We start from the raw sequence: 14,835 nt of genomic DNA, 5'->3' as shown, positions 1-14,835 counted from the left end.
ATTCAACAAATGTTTGTGCAACTGACCTAAAATGATGCTTAACAGAAACGTGTTCAATTTCTGTCCAGCGTGAATCTGAACTCCGGACAGTCACATTCTCACCAGGTTGCACACATCTGGGGGGCCCCCGCCATGCACATTTGCGTTCCAGGGACTGCCATTAACCACAGAACACCAGAGAACTGCCCCTGACCCCCCAGGGCTTTGTAAGACTGTTATGCTACCCCACCCCTTCCAGTTTTATTAACCAGGAAAAAAATTAAGCAGCGCTGGAACACTAAGTGTGCATGACCTATTTATCGAACAATCAAACATTTACTAAGTGCCTGCTAGCCTGCGTAGAATAGAAATCCTTGTCTACAAAGACCGTGTTAATGAGTTGAGGAATTCAGGCATATGATGAAAAGGTAACTAACAAACGGAGGCAGTATGTGCTGAATGCCCAATCAACGAGACAGCTGCCGATAAACGGCACGAGATGCGAAGGAGGGAGCCCAGGCCTCGGCTGGGGACAACAGCCTTAGAAGGGTCTGAAGCCCTAGACCAGCAACACAAGTCCAGTTGAGTCAGAAGGAGCCTCCACTCACGTGGTTTAAAGATCTGAACTAATTACAATAGGATTTTCTGCTTCTCTTCTGATGAGGCTGATAGCACACAGGTCAAAAGCAGAGCAGCAGGAGAAGCAAGGGGGGAAAAAAAGCTCTGTGAGCAAAATACAAATGCCAGGTGGCTGCACTACACAGGTTTTGGCCCAGCTCAGACTGATATCTGGGACACGCGCACCTGTCAATAGGAGGCCTGAACATATTTTCAATTTGCAAACGCATTATTTGAATCACACCTACAGACACCTCCAAATGAGCTGAGCAAATAAAGGAACACTAGAGAGCCCATCTCCCACGTGTCTACGACCCCAGAGTCATTCAGCGTCGGCGGAGGGCCCTGTGACCTTCTGGCAGCAGGTCTCATTTCCTGATCGTGTTTTGCTGCAGCTCGCTAGCAATGACTCTGCGTTCCCTGAGCACATATGCGCCGACAGATGGTGTAAGAGGATCAGAATCACGTTAACTGCTTCAGAAAAGCTAGTTTGGAATGCAAATATAGTCTGGAGGAGAGTTAAACAAGGGAAAATCAGGAAGTGTGTCTCTGCAGGCTGACTGCCACACACAGAATGAAATGTATTCCCAGGCAGTCAAACTACCACGGAAGTCCCCTACCACACTCCTCCCAGAGTGTCCTGGATGTCACATTGTGTATTTAAGTATCTTAGCACTAGAGGATGGACTCCCTGAGAGTGGAGGAAAACATCCTATTTCTCTTTAGACACACGTCACCCATCACCATAAGTGCTTGAGAAATCTGTGAGATGGGAATTTATAAATTAATGGATAAACAGAGACTTCCCATGCAGGAGGCATGGGTTTGATCCCTGGTCAGGAAACTCAGATCTTGCATGCCACATGGCATGGCCAAAAGGAAAAAAAAAACACAAGTTACAGAAAAATTAATGGATAAATACATGATGACATGAATGTGGGAAGCAGGTGCCCTCTGACTGTCCTCCTCTTTACAAATATCAACCTGAACGTGGACACAGCATGCTGCATACAAAAAGGGCTTCTTCTGGCTCCTGGCTCTAAGGCAGCCTCTGACCAGCGCTGCACGGACCAGAGAGCAGCCAGGTGAACGGCAGAATGCCAGGACTTTGTTTCTCCCTGTTTCTTGGAGGCCAGTCTGCTCAGCACAAGTCCCACTACCCACAAGAGAAAGAAACCAGCTGTTAAGATCTCTTTTTTCAAACCACCCACCTCTCTGTCTTGCTGCTGATCCTGTTTCTAAAAGGAGTAAAGAAAAAGAAGGTTTTCTTCCTTGCATTAAATGAGATGATTATAGAAGCCCTCTCCTCCTCCTCTAGCAACCTGTCTCATGAATTCAGCCCCATAACAAGAAGAAGTGAGAGCTAGTCTGCCCCCCAGCCTAATGTTGACAAAATTAACCTTTGTCACAGCTCGGACAAAAGTAATGAAAGAACTGGTTCTAATAATATCAGATTCAAGAAGACAGAAGTTACTAACTCTTGACATTTTTGCTTTTCAGAGGAATGTACTGCAAAGAATACAGAATGTAATTTAAAGACGTGAATGCTAGTGTTGCCTGTTATGAACAAAGCGGTACTTTGAGCAAGGTACTTTACTTTCTCAGCCTCTGTTTTCTCATCTATAAAATGAAGCCACTAACCCCAAATGTCCTTTCCAGTCTAGCTGTAAAAACCCCAGAACCAAAGGTTATCACAGTAAAAGTCACCTGGTTATCAAATAACATGCATTCCTGAAATTATTACTCAAGTACTATTATTATTATTACTCATTCTATGAATAACTGTGTCACACACAAAGCTAAGAAAGACAAATTGAAGAGCCTCCAGTTAATTTTTTAGTCATTATTAATTTATATTTTATAATATAGAGTTGTACTTTTTCAATTCTTTTGTCCCTCTCTCAGAGAGGAAAGGCAGATTTTCAGTCCCATTTTATAAACAAGAAAAGTTTAAATAATTTCCTTAGTCGCAAATTTTGTGCTCAATAACCTAGTGAAACAAATAATCCACATATAATCACAGAGTTAAATTTCTGGAAGAACAGTATGATGTTAAAAAGCTTCATCAAAAAATACAGAAACTAATCGTACTAAGGGAAGTAATTGACTATGCCAAAGCCTTTGACTTATTGTTTATTATTGTTTATTGTGTGGATCACAATAAACTGTGGAAAATTCTGAAAGAGATGGGAATACCAGACTGCCTGACTTTGCCTCCTGAGAAACCTATATGCAGGTCAGGAAGCAACAGTTAGAACTGGACATGGAACAACAGACTGGGTCCAAATAGGAAAAGGAGTACGTCAAGGCTGTATATTGTCACCCTGCTTCTTTAACTTCTATGCAGAGTACATCATGAAAAACGCTGGGCTGGAAGAAGCACAAGCTGGAATCAAGATCGACGGGAGAAGTATTAATAACCTCAGATATGCAGATGACACCACCCTTATGGCAGAAAGTGAAGAGGAACTAAACAGCCTCTTGATAAAAGTGAAAGAGGAGAGTGAAAAAGTTGGCCTAAAGCTCAACATTCAGAAAACTAAGATCATGGCATCTGATCCCATCACTTCATGGGAAATAGATGGGGAAACAGTGGAACAGTGGCTAACTTTATTTTGGGGGGCTCCAAAATCACTGCAGATGGTGATTGCAGCCATGAAATTAAAAGATGCTTACTCCTTGGAAGGAAAGTTATGACCAACCTAGATAGATAGCATATTCAAAAGCAGAGACATTAGTTTGCCTACAAAGGTCCATCTAGTCAAGGCTATGGTTTTTCCAGTGGTCATGTATGGATGTGAGAGTTGGACTGTGAAGAAAGCTGAGTGCCAAAGAATTGATGCTTTTGAACTGTGGTGTTGGAGAAGACTCTTGAGAGTCCTTTGGACTGCATGGAGATCCAACCAGTCCATTCTAAAGGAGATCAGTCCTGGGTGTTCATTGGAGGGACTGATGCGAAAGCGGAAACTCCAGCACTTTGGCCACCTCATGTGAAGAGTTGACTCATTGGAAAAGACCCTGATGCTGGGAGGGATTGGGGGCAGGAGGAGAAGGGGATGACAGAGGATGAGAGGGCTGGATGGCATCACCGACTCGATGAACATGAGTTTAAGTGAACTCTGGGAGTTGGTGGTGGAGAGGCAGGCCTGGCGTGCTGTGATTCATGGGGTCGCAAAGAGTCGGACACGACTGAGCAACTGAACTGAAGTAAGCCAAGAGAGAAAGATAAATATTGTATGATATCACTTATACCTAGAATCTAAAAATGATACCAATGAACTTATTTGCAAGACAGAAACTGACTCACAGACAGAAAACAAATTTATGGTTCCCAAAGCAGAAGCAGGGAAAAATTAGGACTTTGGGATTAAAATACACACACTACTTTGCATAAAATAAATAACAAGGCCCTATGGCATAGCACAGGCAACTATACAGTAAGTCCCCTACATACAAACCTTCAAGTTGTGAACTTCCAAAGATGTGAAAATGCACGTGGTTCCAGCAAGGAACCAGAACCTGAGCCATCAACGTCAGGCATGAATGAAATTGCAGCTTGCCTTCCGTCTCCTATTGCTGATGATCTTTCAGCTCCACCACCTCCCACCTCCTCTCCCTCCTCCAGTCGGTAACTCCTCTTGCCTGTTCACTCGATGCCAGCCCCTGTATGACAACTGTTGCGCTGTACTACTGTACTTTTCAAAATACTAAACTGTAAGACTTAAAATGTTTTCTTCATTTTTGTGTTTGCTTTTTCTGCATTACTTTTAGGAAAAGCGTTATAGACCTGTTATAATACAGTGCTATACAGACGATTGTGTTAGTTGGGTATACCAAGGCTAGCTTTGCTGGACTTAGGAACAAACTGCTCTCAGAACGTGCAACTAGTTCGTATCTAGGGGCCTTACTGTGCTCACTATTTTATAATAACCTATCACGGAAGAGAATATAAAAAAGAATATACCGAGATTTCTGTATCTGTATATATGTATACTGACCACTCTGCTGTACACCTGAAACTAACACAACATTGTAAATCAATAACTGTATTTCAATAACTTTTTTTTAAGGCTCCATAGAGACACTTACTTCAGCTCGTTGGTTTCCATGCCCTGGGCAATGGCCATGATGATGCCGCCATGGTCCCCCCATGTGTAGTAGTGAGGTCCGGGCAGAGCCTGGAGGGAGACACAGACAGACAAGTGCTCACGCCACCGCCAGGGAGGTGGCCAGGAAGGAACAGTGCACACCTCACACACATTCACAGGCACAGGCACACACAAGGCAGGGATGCCACCCCCTGAATACAAATTTCCATTCCCAGAGCACTTCCCATCCATTATCTCACCTGCTGCACACAGCCCCAGGCAGGAACAGAGCAAGTACTCACATCCCGATTTTTAAATTTCATTTGTATATACCCAGCTGCACTGCATCTCTGTTGTTGCACATGGGTTTTCTCTAGTCGCGGTGAGCGGCGGGGTCACTCTCTAGTTGTGGTGGGTGGGCTTCTCATTGGGGTGGCATGTGGGCTCAACAGTTGTGGTGGACAGGCTTAAGCTGCCCCAAGGCATATGGAATCTTCCCAGACCAGGGATTGAACCTGGGTCCCCTGCATTGGATGGTGGATTCTTAACCAGTAGACCATCAGAGAAGTCCCCAGTTGTTGTTTTCTTTTTTTTTTTGCCAAATGAAAAAAACTAGAGTTTCTATTAAAAGTGGCAGACTATAAACAGCAAAGGTAGGAATCAAACTCAAATCTCTGCGCTTCACCAGCTGTGATTAAAGGGTAACCAAGGAGGGACTTCTCTGGTAGTCCAGTGGTTACGGATCTGCCTTCCAGCGCAGAGAACACAGGTTTGATCCCTGATCAGGGAGCTAAGATCCTACATGCTGAGGGGCAACTAAGCCCATGTGCCCCAACTACTGAGCCTGCACACTCTAGAGGCTGTGCACCTCAATGAGACCCAGCACAGGCCCCCAAAAAACAAACAAGTAACCAACTGGAATTCTGGCTCTACTGTGACAGAATAAGCCCACTACAGCCCACCTTTCCTACTAATTACAAACAGAAACCTTTGGACAAAAAGACAGCTACCTGAGGATGCTGTGAAGTAAACAGAATCAGGCAGCTTGTGAAGAGGCCTAAAAACCTGGAGAAGCTACCCAAACGACTGAGGCTTCCTGGTACACCTTTACCCTGAGGGAATGCCCCAGCCTCGGATACCACAATCCCAGGCAGGTGGCTAAAGTTTTATAGAAATTTTCTGCTTAAGGAGACAGGAAAATAAGCTCCTGCAATTTTCCTACAGAAAAATGTAGATGGAATCCCAGAAAGGGGATTTTGAGGAAGTAAACACTCTAATTCTGTATATAGACTCAGACAGATTTCAGCTTGACCCCTAAGCTGTATGTGTGTGGAACAGACCCAAACCAGCACAGAAAAGACTCAGCAACCTGAACTGAGGTTTCCACAGAATGCAAGATGGAACTTACAGTCCGCATCTGAACAGATCCATTACGTGCTAAAACAGAAATTGCCACATCCTCCACAAGATTTCATTTCATGTCCTGGATACTATCCAAAAATCACTCAACATGCATACAGCTCAGGAAAATGTCTCCAATCCTCCAGGGAAAAGACAATCAATGGGTGCCAAGCTCAAGACAATTCAAAGGTTGGAACTGCCAAATGCTATAAAAACAGTCATCACTGTGTTTCACAATGTAAAGGAAAACACACCTGAAATGAGCAAAAGACAAGAATTCTTCCCAGAGAAGTGAAAACTACTTTATAAAAAAAGAAAAAAAAAAGGAAAGAACTCTAGAACAGGAAAATGAAGTGTTTGAAACAGGAAAGTCATTGACGGGCTCAATGACAGAACAGAAATGACAAAGGAATTCGTGAATTTACATGTGAATATACAGGAGTAAAAATGATCTATTCTAAAGAACGTACAGAATAAAAGACTTAAAAGAGAAAAGCCCCAAAGACTCATGGGACAAAGGGCCTAATAATTGCAGGCCATGATGAACAGGAGAAAGGAACTGAAGCAGGAAAAATATTTGAAAAAAATAATGGCTGAAAATTCCCCAAATTTGACGAAAGAGATAAATTTGCATATTCAAGATACGTGTCCCCCAAAACACTAAGCACAAAGAAAATTATACCTAGAAACATCATAATAAAACTGTCGAAAACCAAAGATAAAACAAGATCAGAGTATCTTAAGAAAAATGACATGATACATACATGAAAATGATAACCAATGAGTATAGATTTCGCATCAGAAGATAGTACATCTTCAAAGCACAGACGCACCTTGGAGATACTATAGGTTCAGTTCCAGACCACCACAAAGACACGAACCACCATGAAGCAAATCACATAGTTTTTTGGTTTCTCAGTGCTTATTAAAGTTATGTTTGCACTAAACTACACTCTAGTAAGTGTACAATAGCATTATGTATAAATAAAACAATGTACATACTTTAATTTTAAAATGTTTTATTGCTCAATGGAGTAGAACAGAAAGCCTTAAAATAGACTCACACATATATGGCCAATTGATTTTCAAACAGGCACCAAGGCAATTCAGTGGAGGAAAGAGAAGTATTTCCAACAGGGGATATTGGACCAACTGAATGTCTATAAGGATAAAGGAGTATCAACCCTTCTCTCATACCAGATACACAAATTAACTCAAAATAGATCATAAACCTAAACCCTAAAACTATAAAACCTGCAAAAGAATAAATAAGGGACAATCTCTGCAACCGTGGAAAGGACAAACATCTCTCAGAACAACAAAGAGCATAAAACACTGAAGAAAAGAGCTGATAAATTAGACTTCATCAAAAGTAAAAACATATAGTCTTCAAAAAACACCATGAAGAAAATTAAAAAAAAAAAAACAAGCCACAGGCTGAGAAAATATTTATAACACACAGAAAATGACTTAAATCCAGAATATTTTTTTTTTCAGAAAAACCTCTTACAGCTCAATAAGACAACCTAATTTTTTAAAAAGGGTAAAATATCTGAACAGACACTTCAGAAAAGATTTTTAAATGGCCTCAATGAGCACATGAAGTTCAACATCATTAGTCAAAGAAATGCCAATTAAAACTACAATGAGATATCAAATGCACTTATTAAAATGTGTAAAATTTAAAATGTTGACCTTATCAAGTGTTGGCAAGCATCTGAAGCAATCAGAACTCACACACTGCTGGTGGAAATGTGAAATGATACATCCACTTTGGAATACAATTTGGTAATTCCTTTAAAAGTTAGACATATACCAATTAGGTTGCCCACTCTTTCCTTCCTGCAGTATCTACCCAAGAGAAATTAAATATATATGTCCACCTAAAAAACATGTAATTAAATGCTTGTAACAACTACATTGTAATCACTAGAAACGAGAACGTTCATCAACTGACCAATGGATAAAGAAATTGTGGAATATCCCCACAATGGGATACTAATCAACAATAAAAAAGGAAAGAACCGCTGATAAATGAAACAACATAAAAGAACCTCAAAATTCTCACAATGAGAGCTAGCAGCCAGGCCAAAAGACTGCACAGTGTATGAGTCCATTTACACAGAATTCTAGAAAATGTTAATAATCTGGAGGGATGAGGGTAGAGAGAGGGATGAATCGCAAAGGAGACAAAAAGATACTTGGGTGGGGCGATGAAGCGGTCTTAATCGTGGTGCGTTGGTGAAGAGGTAGTAAGGGTGATCAATTCTGATCAAACTGTATACTTCAAATACGTGCAGTTTATCGTACCTCTATATACCTCAATAAAGTTGTTGTTGTTGTTGTTGAAGGACCTCTATGAATCTGAGGATTTGCCCACCTAATTAGTAGTATGAATAGAAGGGGAACAAGAATTCTAGTCATCAGTTTTCTAGGCAGCATCTGTCAACTGCATCCCATTTCTTCATCGCGGGCCGCCATCGATCCCCTTCACACAGTCGAGACTGCCCTCTTAAGAGAAGGCTGCCCATGGGGACTCAGATTCCCCCTCACACAGACACTCTCAAGCTTTTCATCCCCTCGTTAGCTCTCTGCTAGTTCCAAAACTGTGGTCCCTGTGGGATGGCCACCTCTTGGCTGGTGGGGAGCGTGCCCAGCGGAAGGCACTGACAGCTGCCCCCACATCAGCCGGACAACCCCACTTCCCTGCAGGAGCAGCGAGACACCACTTTCTCCGCAGAAGGAAATCGCTTGCAGATGTTCAAATTCCAAATTACACCAACATCAGAAGGTACAAACCAACCACAAGCCTATTCGCAGAGGAAAGAACACCCAATTTCAAAAGGAATGTCCGGCTCCAGGGAAGAGGAAAACCACTGCTTAATCGCTCCCATGGGGGCGGGACGAGGATGGCCCCAAATTCCAAACTGTTCACACATTTTTGACTACTCTGGACTTAACAGTCTCCTTCATCCAAATACAGAATTATGTTCTCTACCCTGCTGTAGAGCTGTATCTCTGTCTCTCTTTCTCCCTCTCTGTTTCTCTCACTCACACACACACACACACACACACACACACGATATCTGGGTCCTACATGTCTCAGCTGGAGGAATGGTGAACCCTACCCCAAATGAGTTAAGGTACATGACGGGCCTCTGTAGACTGCAAAGACCCAGATAAATGTTGGGCATGACTACTGCTTCACGTACAGAGTATTTCTCTATGAAAGTGCACAAGTCGCATTCCCAGGAAGGGCACCATGAGGATGGGAGCTGCCTGCTGGCTCTGCTGACAACCCCTCAGCCCTCCTGAGGTCACGCCCGGCTGGCAGGAGATCTGGGGGGTTCTACCCCAGCAGCTCCCCACAGGCACAGAACAAGACCAGATGCCTGTCTCCCTGGTGAGGGAAAAAAACACTTCTTTGTTTTACAAGTTTGGAAATTCTCTAATGTCCAAGGCTGAGTTAGCATTTTGGGACTAGAGTACTAGCGCTTCAGAACCGGTATAATTGATTCCTGAGGACCCAAATTTAGTCACACGAACTTAAGGCAGACACAGCTTCCCTCCACAGCACAGAATGTGCCATAGCACAGAATGAGATGAAGGACCCAGTGATGGGGGGACGGGCTTGACTTAAACCTTCAATAGCACGCAAAGAAAAGTAAGTGACTAGTTCAGACATGATACCACGACATTACAATTTGCTGATGGAGTCAGCTAACCCTTACTGAGCACCCAGTGTCCATACTAGACACTGTTAGTCCCAGAGGTAAAGAAGTGACAAAACAGACACCACTTTATCCTCGTGGAACTTGTCATTTTGGAATGTTTACACAAATTCACAGTTGTTGTTTTATTAAGTCTGTTTTTGAATCAAAGTCACATTTTTAGCAAAATCACAAGCCCACATTATGAAGTGTGATAACAAATCAGTGCAGCTGACCCTGTGTGTGGCTCCTGGTATCTCTGAATTTCATAACCACACTTGGCTCTGTGGGCTCCCCACAACAGGCCATGTGTGTCCCTGACACATTAAGACACGGCCCACATTCTCACACTAACAAGAACAGGGGTGTGGGATGAGGGAGCTGACCTCTCGCCACCGGGCTCCAGCACTGCTGGAGATATATACGTTGGTCTTGCTCGCCAGGTTCTTTCCCACCGAACCTAAAATGCAAGAAGAGCAATTATTCCTAAGGTCAAGAAAATATCAGTTTATCACCTGGCCCAACCAGAACTGCTGAGTCCTCTAACAACAAGGACATCTCAGGACCACGAACAGCCAGGGCTGCCCTAGGTGGCAGGGGTCCTTGTGTATGCGGCTGCACATACGCCAGCAGCTAAACCCATCAGTGACGACAGGCAAAGTCAACTCACCGGTGGCTATGATGAGCCCGGGCGCCGACTCCTTGGACAGGATGGGCATCCTCCGAAGCTGGAGGCTCAGCAGCTGGCTGAGCCGCTGGGCCAGGTGCAGGGAGCAGCCCTGGGAGAGCTGCAACACAAGTTCAGCTGCTGTCATCGCGTGACATGCCCCCCAGTCTCCCTCTAAAGGCCGAGGCTTCCTGTGCCCACACTGCAGCTGGCACAAAGCAAGGAGACTTGGCCCCAAGGAGACCAGAGCCACAGCCAGGCTGTCCCCACCCTCGCCCCAGATGGACATGAGCATCTGAACCATGTAAACACCACTCGTGGGAGAAAAGAGAAAGACACTAAGGAAAAAAAATTCCTTCTGAGACTCTAAGAGAAGAGCAGTTAGAAATCAGAGCTATATATAAACAGGTAATCTCAGTTCAGTTCAGTCGCTCAGTTGTGTCCGACTCTTTGCGACCCCATGGACTGCAGCATGCCAGGCCTCCCTGTCCATCATCAACCCACAAGGAACTATTGTATGGCACGGAGAACTATACTCAGTGCCAAAAAGGGAAAAGAATCTGAAAGAGTATATGCAGGTATATATCTATGTATTTATGTATGACTGAATCACTTTGCTGCATGCCCCAAACTAACACAACATTGTAAACCAACTATAATTCAATGAAAATTTTGAAAGAAAGAAGTCAGTGCCAACTTAACTAGATGTGAAAGCTGTCCCTCTCTCAGTGTTACCCAGCATTTCTCTCACGTCATTCAGAGAACTGAAATGATTTCATGGTGCTCATTTTCTAAGTCACTGGAGATGCATTTCAAATATGATTTAAGCAACTCAGTCAGAAGGAAAACCAAGACTCAGAAGTCAGAAAGTCTTACTGATACACTTCCAGATGTACAACGTCTGAGATACAGACACCAAAAGATCCACATGGCGTTTTTTCAAGTAGTCTGCCTTTGTACAGAAAGTCTTCAGGTGTCCTCTGCAAGACTTGGAAGTTATTCCGACTGGCCTCCAGTACTTAGGTTCAAATTTCAATAGTTCTGCAAACAAGGTCTTTTGCTATAGGATCAGGTCACGCCCAATTCTCCAGCCAGAAACTGACTGTCAAATGTTACTTAGCCTCCTCTAGTATTCTAGATAGGGTATCTCTATTTGTGCTTATTTTACAGGGCAAAACTGATATGATTTGCGAGATATACTTACTTTTATAACAAAAGAATTTCTCTAACAAATATCTGTCTTAAAATAAGGACGGGGGACCTTTCCCGGTGGTCCGGTGTTTAACATCTGCACTTCCAATGCAGGGGGCAGGCATTTGATTCCTGGTCAGGGAACTACATCCCACCTGTCACAACTGAGACTTAGCATAGATAAAAAAAAAAAATAAATTTTTCTAAAAGAAAAAGAAAATGGAAGTATAGGGCATCATATAAAGCTAGGGATCACGGTCACGGACTTCTTTCCAGGAAAAAGGAAGCGGCTGCTTGAGTGAATGGGAACCCTGAATGAGGCCAAATAACACATTTGAGGATCATGAGCTTTTTAGATGAAGCCACAGGTAAGGAAAATGGTAGAATCCTAAATTATATTCAGGAAAGAATTTTATAAGACATTCCTCAGAAATAATAACGTATGGCAAGGGTTCCCAAACTTTCTAGGTTCCCAACACAATCAGTGTCTCAGTAAATTATTTTTATAATTGCCTTAGATCAGAAGAAATACTAATATTTTTTACCACAGTTAAGTCTAAACAACCTAATAAGTGCATGTCCTAATAATGTAGCAGCAATAGTCTGAAATAATACTACATGTGTTTACAGTTAAGCTGAAAATACCATAAAACTTTTATTTCATCCTTACATAACCACAATTACTTAATAATAGGGTGTAAACACCTGTTAGGCACTGCACAGCTTCTCAAACTTCAGAATCTAAGCAGATACCACTACTACCATTTCCTAAACCAGACCGATTTTCGTACTTGCTTTTCACCATGTAAACTGCCAAGCAAGAGTCCAGCTTCACAAAGATATGTCATCCAAAGACATACAGCATGAGCTAATGTTGAAGCTATGAACTAACCCAAGAGAGTAAATTCAGATGGTGACCAACAGACGTCAAGCACCCTTCAAACATTTAAAATACCCCATGGTGCCTCTGCAAGGCCATTACAGCACCCCAAGATAACTCGGTGCAGAGTTTCAGAACAGTGAGAGCAGAACTACAGTTACAAGTGTTTTTAAAACAATCCAAACAAGAGCGTAGCATCTATACCTCACAATTGATTTTCTCTCCGTATTCGGTGAAGGCTGGGGCCTGAAGGAACTCCCAGGTCCCACCTTTGTCGAAGGTGATGACGGATCTCATGTTTTCCTCATTCATGGAGCCACTGATGAGAGTAGCAATGTAGACCCCCTGTAACCCCTCCACTCGGTGGAAGTCAGCAAATGGTTCATTGGCAAAATACCTACAGTAAGAGAAAATAAGCGGTGTTATCTGCTAGGGATATTTTTATTTTAAATAACAGAAGTTAACCATTTTTTTAGATTTTTTTTTAATGTGGACAATTTTTAAAGTCTTGATTGACTCTGTTACAACATTACTTCTGTTTTATGTTTTGGCTTTTTGGTTGCAAGCCATGTGGGATCTCAGCTCCCCAACCAGGGACTGAAACTGCACCTTCCCTGCACTAGAAGGCGAAGTCTCAACCCCTGGACCACCAAGGAAGTCCCCGCAAAATTTAACCAATAAAGAAGATTCACTGGCATTAAGTATCTTCCTAATGTTATGCAACCTTCATCACTATATAGTCCCAGACATTTCTATCATCCCAAAAGGAAACCCTGCACCCTCTGATAGCCACACCTCACTATTCCTTCCCACTCCAGATGCTGGCAACCACTGGTCAGTTCACTGTCTCTATCTGTCACTGCTATTCAGTCACTAAGTCGAGTCCAACTCTTTGTGACCCCATGGACTGCAGCACGCCAGGCTTCCCTGTCCTTCACTGTCTCCAGAGTTTGCTCAGATTCATGTCCATTGAGTCAGTGATGCCATCCAGCTGTCTCATCCTCTGTCGTCCCCTTCTCCTCCCACCTTCTATCTTTCCCAGCATCAGGGTCTTTTCCAATGAGTCAGCTCTTTGCATCAGGTGGCCAAACTATTGGAACTTCAGCATCAGTGCTTCCAAAGAATATTCAGGACTGATTTCCTTTAAGATAGACTGGTTTGATCTCCCTGCAGTCCAAGGGACTCTCAAGAGTTTTCTCCAGTACCACAGCTCGAAAGCATCGATTCTTCAGCACTCAGCCTTCTTTATGGTCCAACTCTCACATCCGTACACAGCTACTGGAAAAACCATAGCTTGGACTTGCCTATTCTGGATATTTCATATAAATATAATTATATAACATATGACCTTTTGTATCTGGTTACTTTCCCTTACTCTATTTTCAAGGTTCATCCATATTGTATCGGTACTGTATTCCTTCCTTCCTGTGGCTGAATAAACTGCCTTTTTTTTTTTTTTAACTTTGAAAGCCAAGATGCTCATCTGATCAATTACTCCTCACATAAGGCTCAGAACGATAACTATAACACAGAAAAGTTGATGTGAGAGTTACAGTTATTTCTCCACGAACGATATTGACCCCAAATCCTCCAGTGAGCCTAGATAAACAGGAAACAATAAACCAAACTTACCAGATACTAAGTACAGTACTGGCCTGTTCACAACAGCCAAGACATGGAAGCAGCCTGAATGTCCATCCACAGATGAGGGGATAAAGATGTGGCATGTATACAGTGGAATGCTACTCAGCCACAGAAAAGAATGAAATAATGCCATCTGCAGCAACAGGGGCGGACCCGGAGATGACCGTAAGCGAAGTAAGTCAGAAAGAGAACGACAAATACCACTTGCATGTGGACCCTAAAATACGACCCAAACAAACCAATCTAGGAAATTAAAGCAGACTCGCAGACATGGAGAACAGACCTGTGGCTGCTGACAGGGATGGGACAGGGAAGGATGGAGAGTTCGGGCTTAGCAGATGCAAGCTATTTTATACATAGGCTGGATAAACAACAAAGCTCTAACTGTATCGCACAGGGAACTATATTCAATATACTGCGAGAAACTATAATGGAAAAGAATGTGTGTGTGTGCATGTGTGTGTGTAAATGAATCACTCTGTCACACAGCAGAAATTAAGACAACACTGTAAATCAACTAGACTTCAGTTTAAAATAAAAATTATAGTGCAGTGCTGGGGCTTACAATTTAACCCAGTCTACAGAAATATAGCTAAGGGGTTACACTGTCCAGATACTTAGAACTAATTAGCCAACACCCTGATCAGACAGAAGCCC

The 14,835-nt window shown here is 42.9% G+C and overlaps 1 protein-coding gene across 2 annotated transcripts in view; it reads right to left on the bottom strand.

Annotated features, from left to right (window-relative positions):
• The window catches only part of SORL1 (sortilin related receptor 1), a 165,567-nt gene that overhangs the window by 90,075 nt on the left and 60,657 nt on the right, over window positions 1-14,835 (bottom strand). For both annotated transcript variants that reach the window (XM_060399334.1, XM_027979337.3), the window contains exons 9-12: window positions 12,739-12,931; window positions 10,467-10,584; window positions 10,183-10,256; window positions 4,687-4,775 (exon numbers count right to left, since the gene is read on the bottom strand). In XM_060399334.1, the coding sequence (XP_060255317.1) occupies window positions 4,687-4,775; window positions 10,183-10,256; window positions 10,467-10,584; window positions 12,739-12,931 (474 nt within the window). The remainder of the gene's footprint in view (window positions 1-4,686; window positions 4,776-10,182; window positions 10,257-10,466; window positions 10,585-12,738; window positions 12,932-14,835) is intronic.

The sequence above is a fragment of the Ovis aries genome, chromosome 15 (assembly GCF_016772045.2).
Source record: "Ovis aries strain OAR_USU_Benz2616 breed Rambouillet chromosome 15, ARS-UI_Ramb_v3.0, whole genome shotgun sequence".
Classification (NCBI taxonomy): domain Eukaryota; kingdom Metazoa; phylum Chordata; class Mammalia; order Artiodactyla; family Bovidae; genus Ovis; species Ovis aries.
The sequence above is the reverse complement of the archived record's forward strand: the minus strand, read 5'-3'. Positions and strand labels throughout refer to the sequence as shown.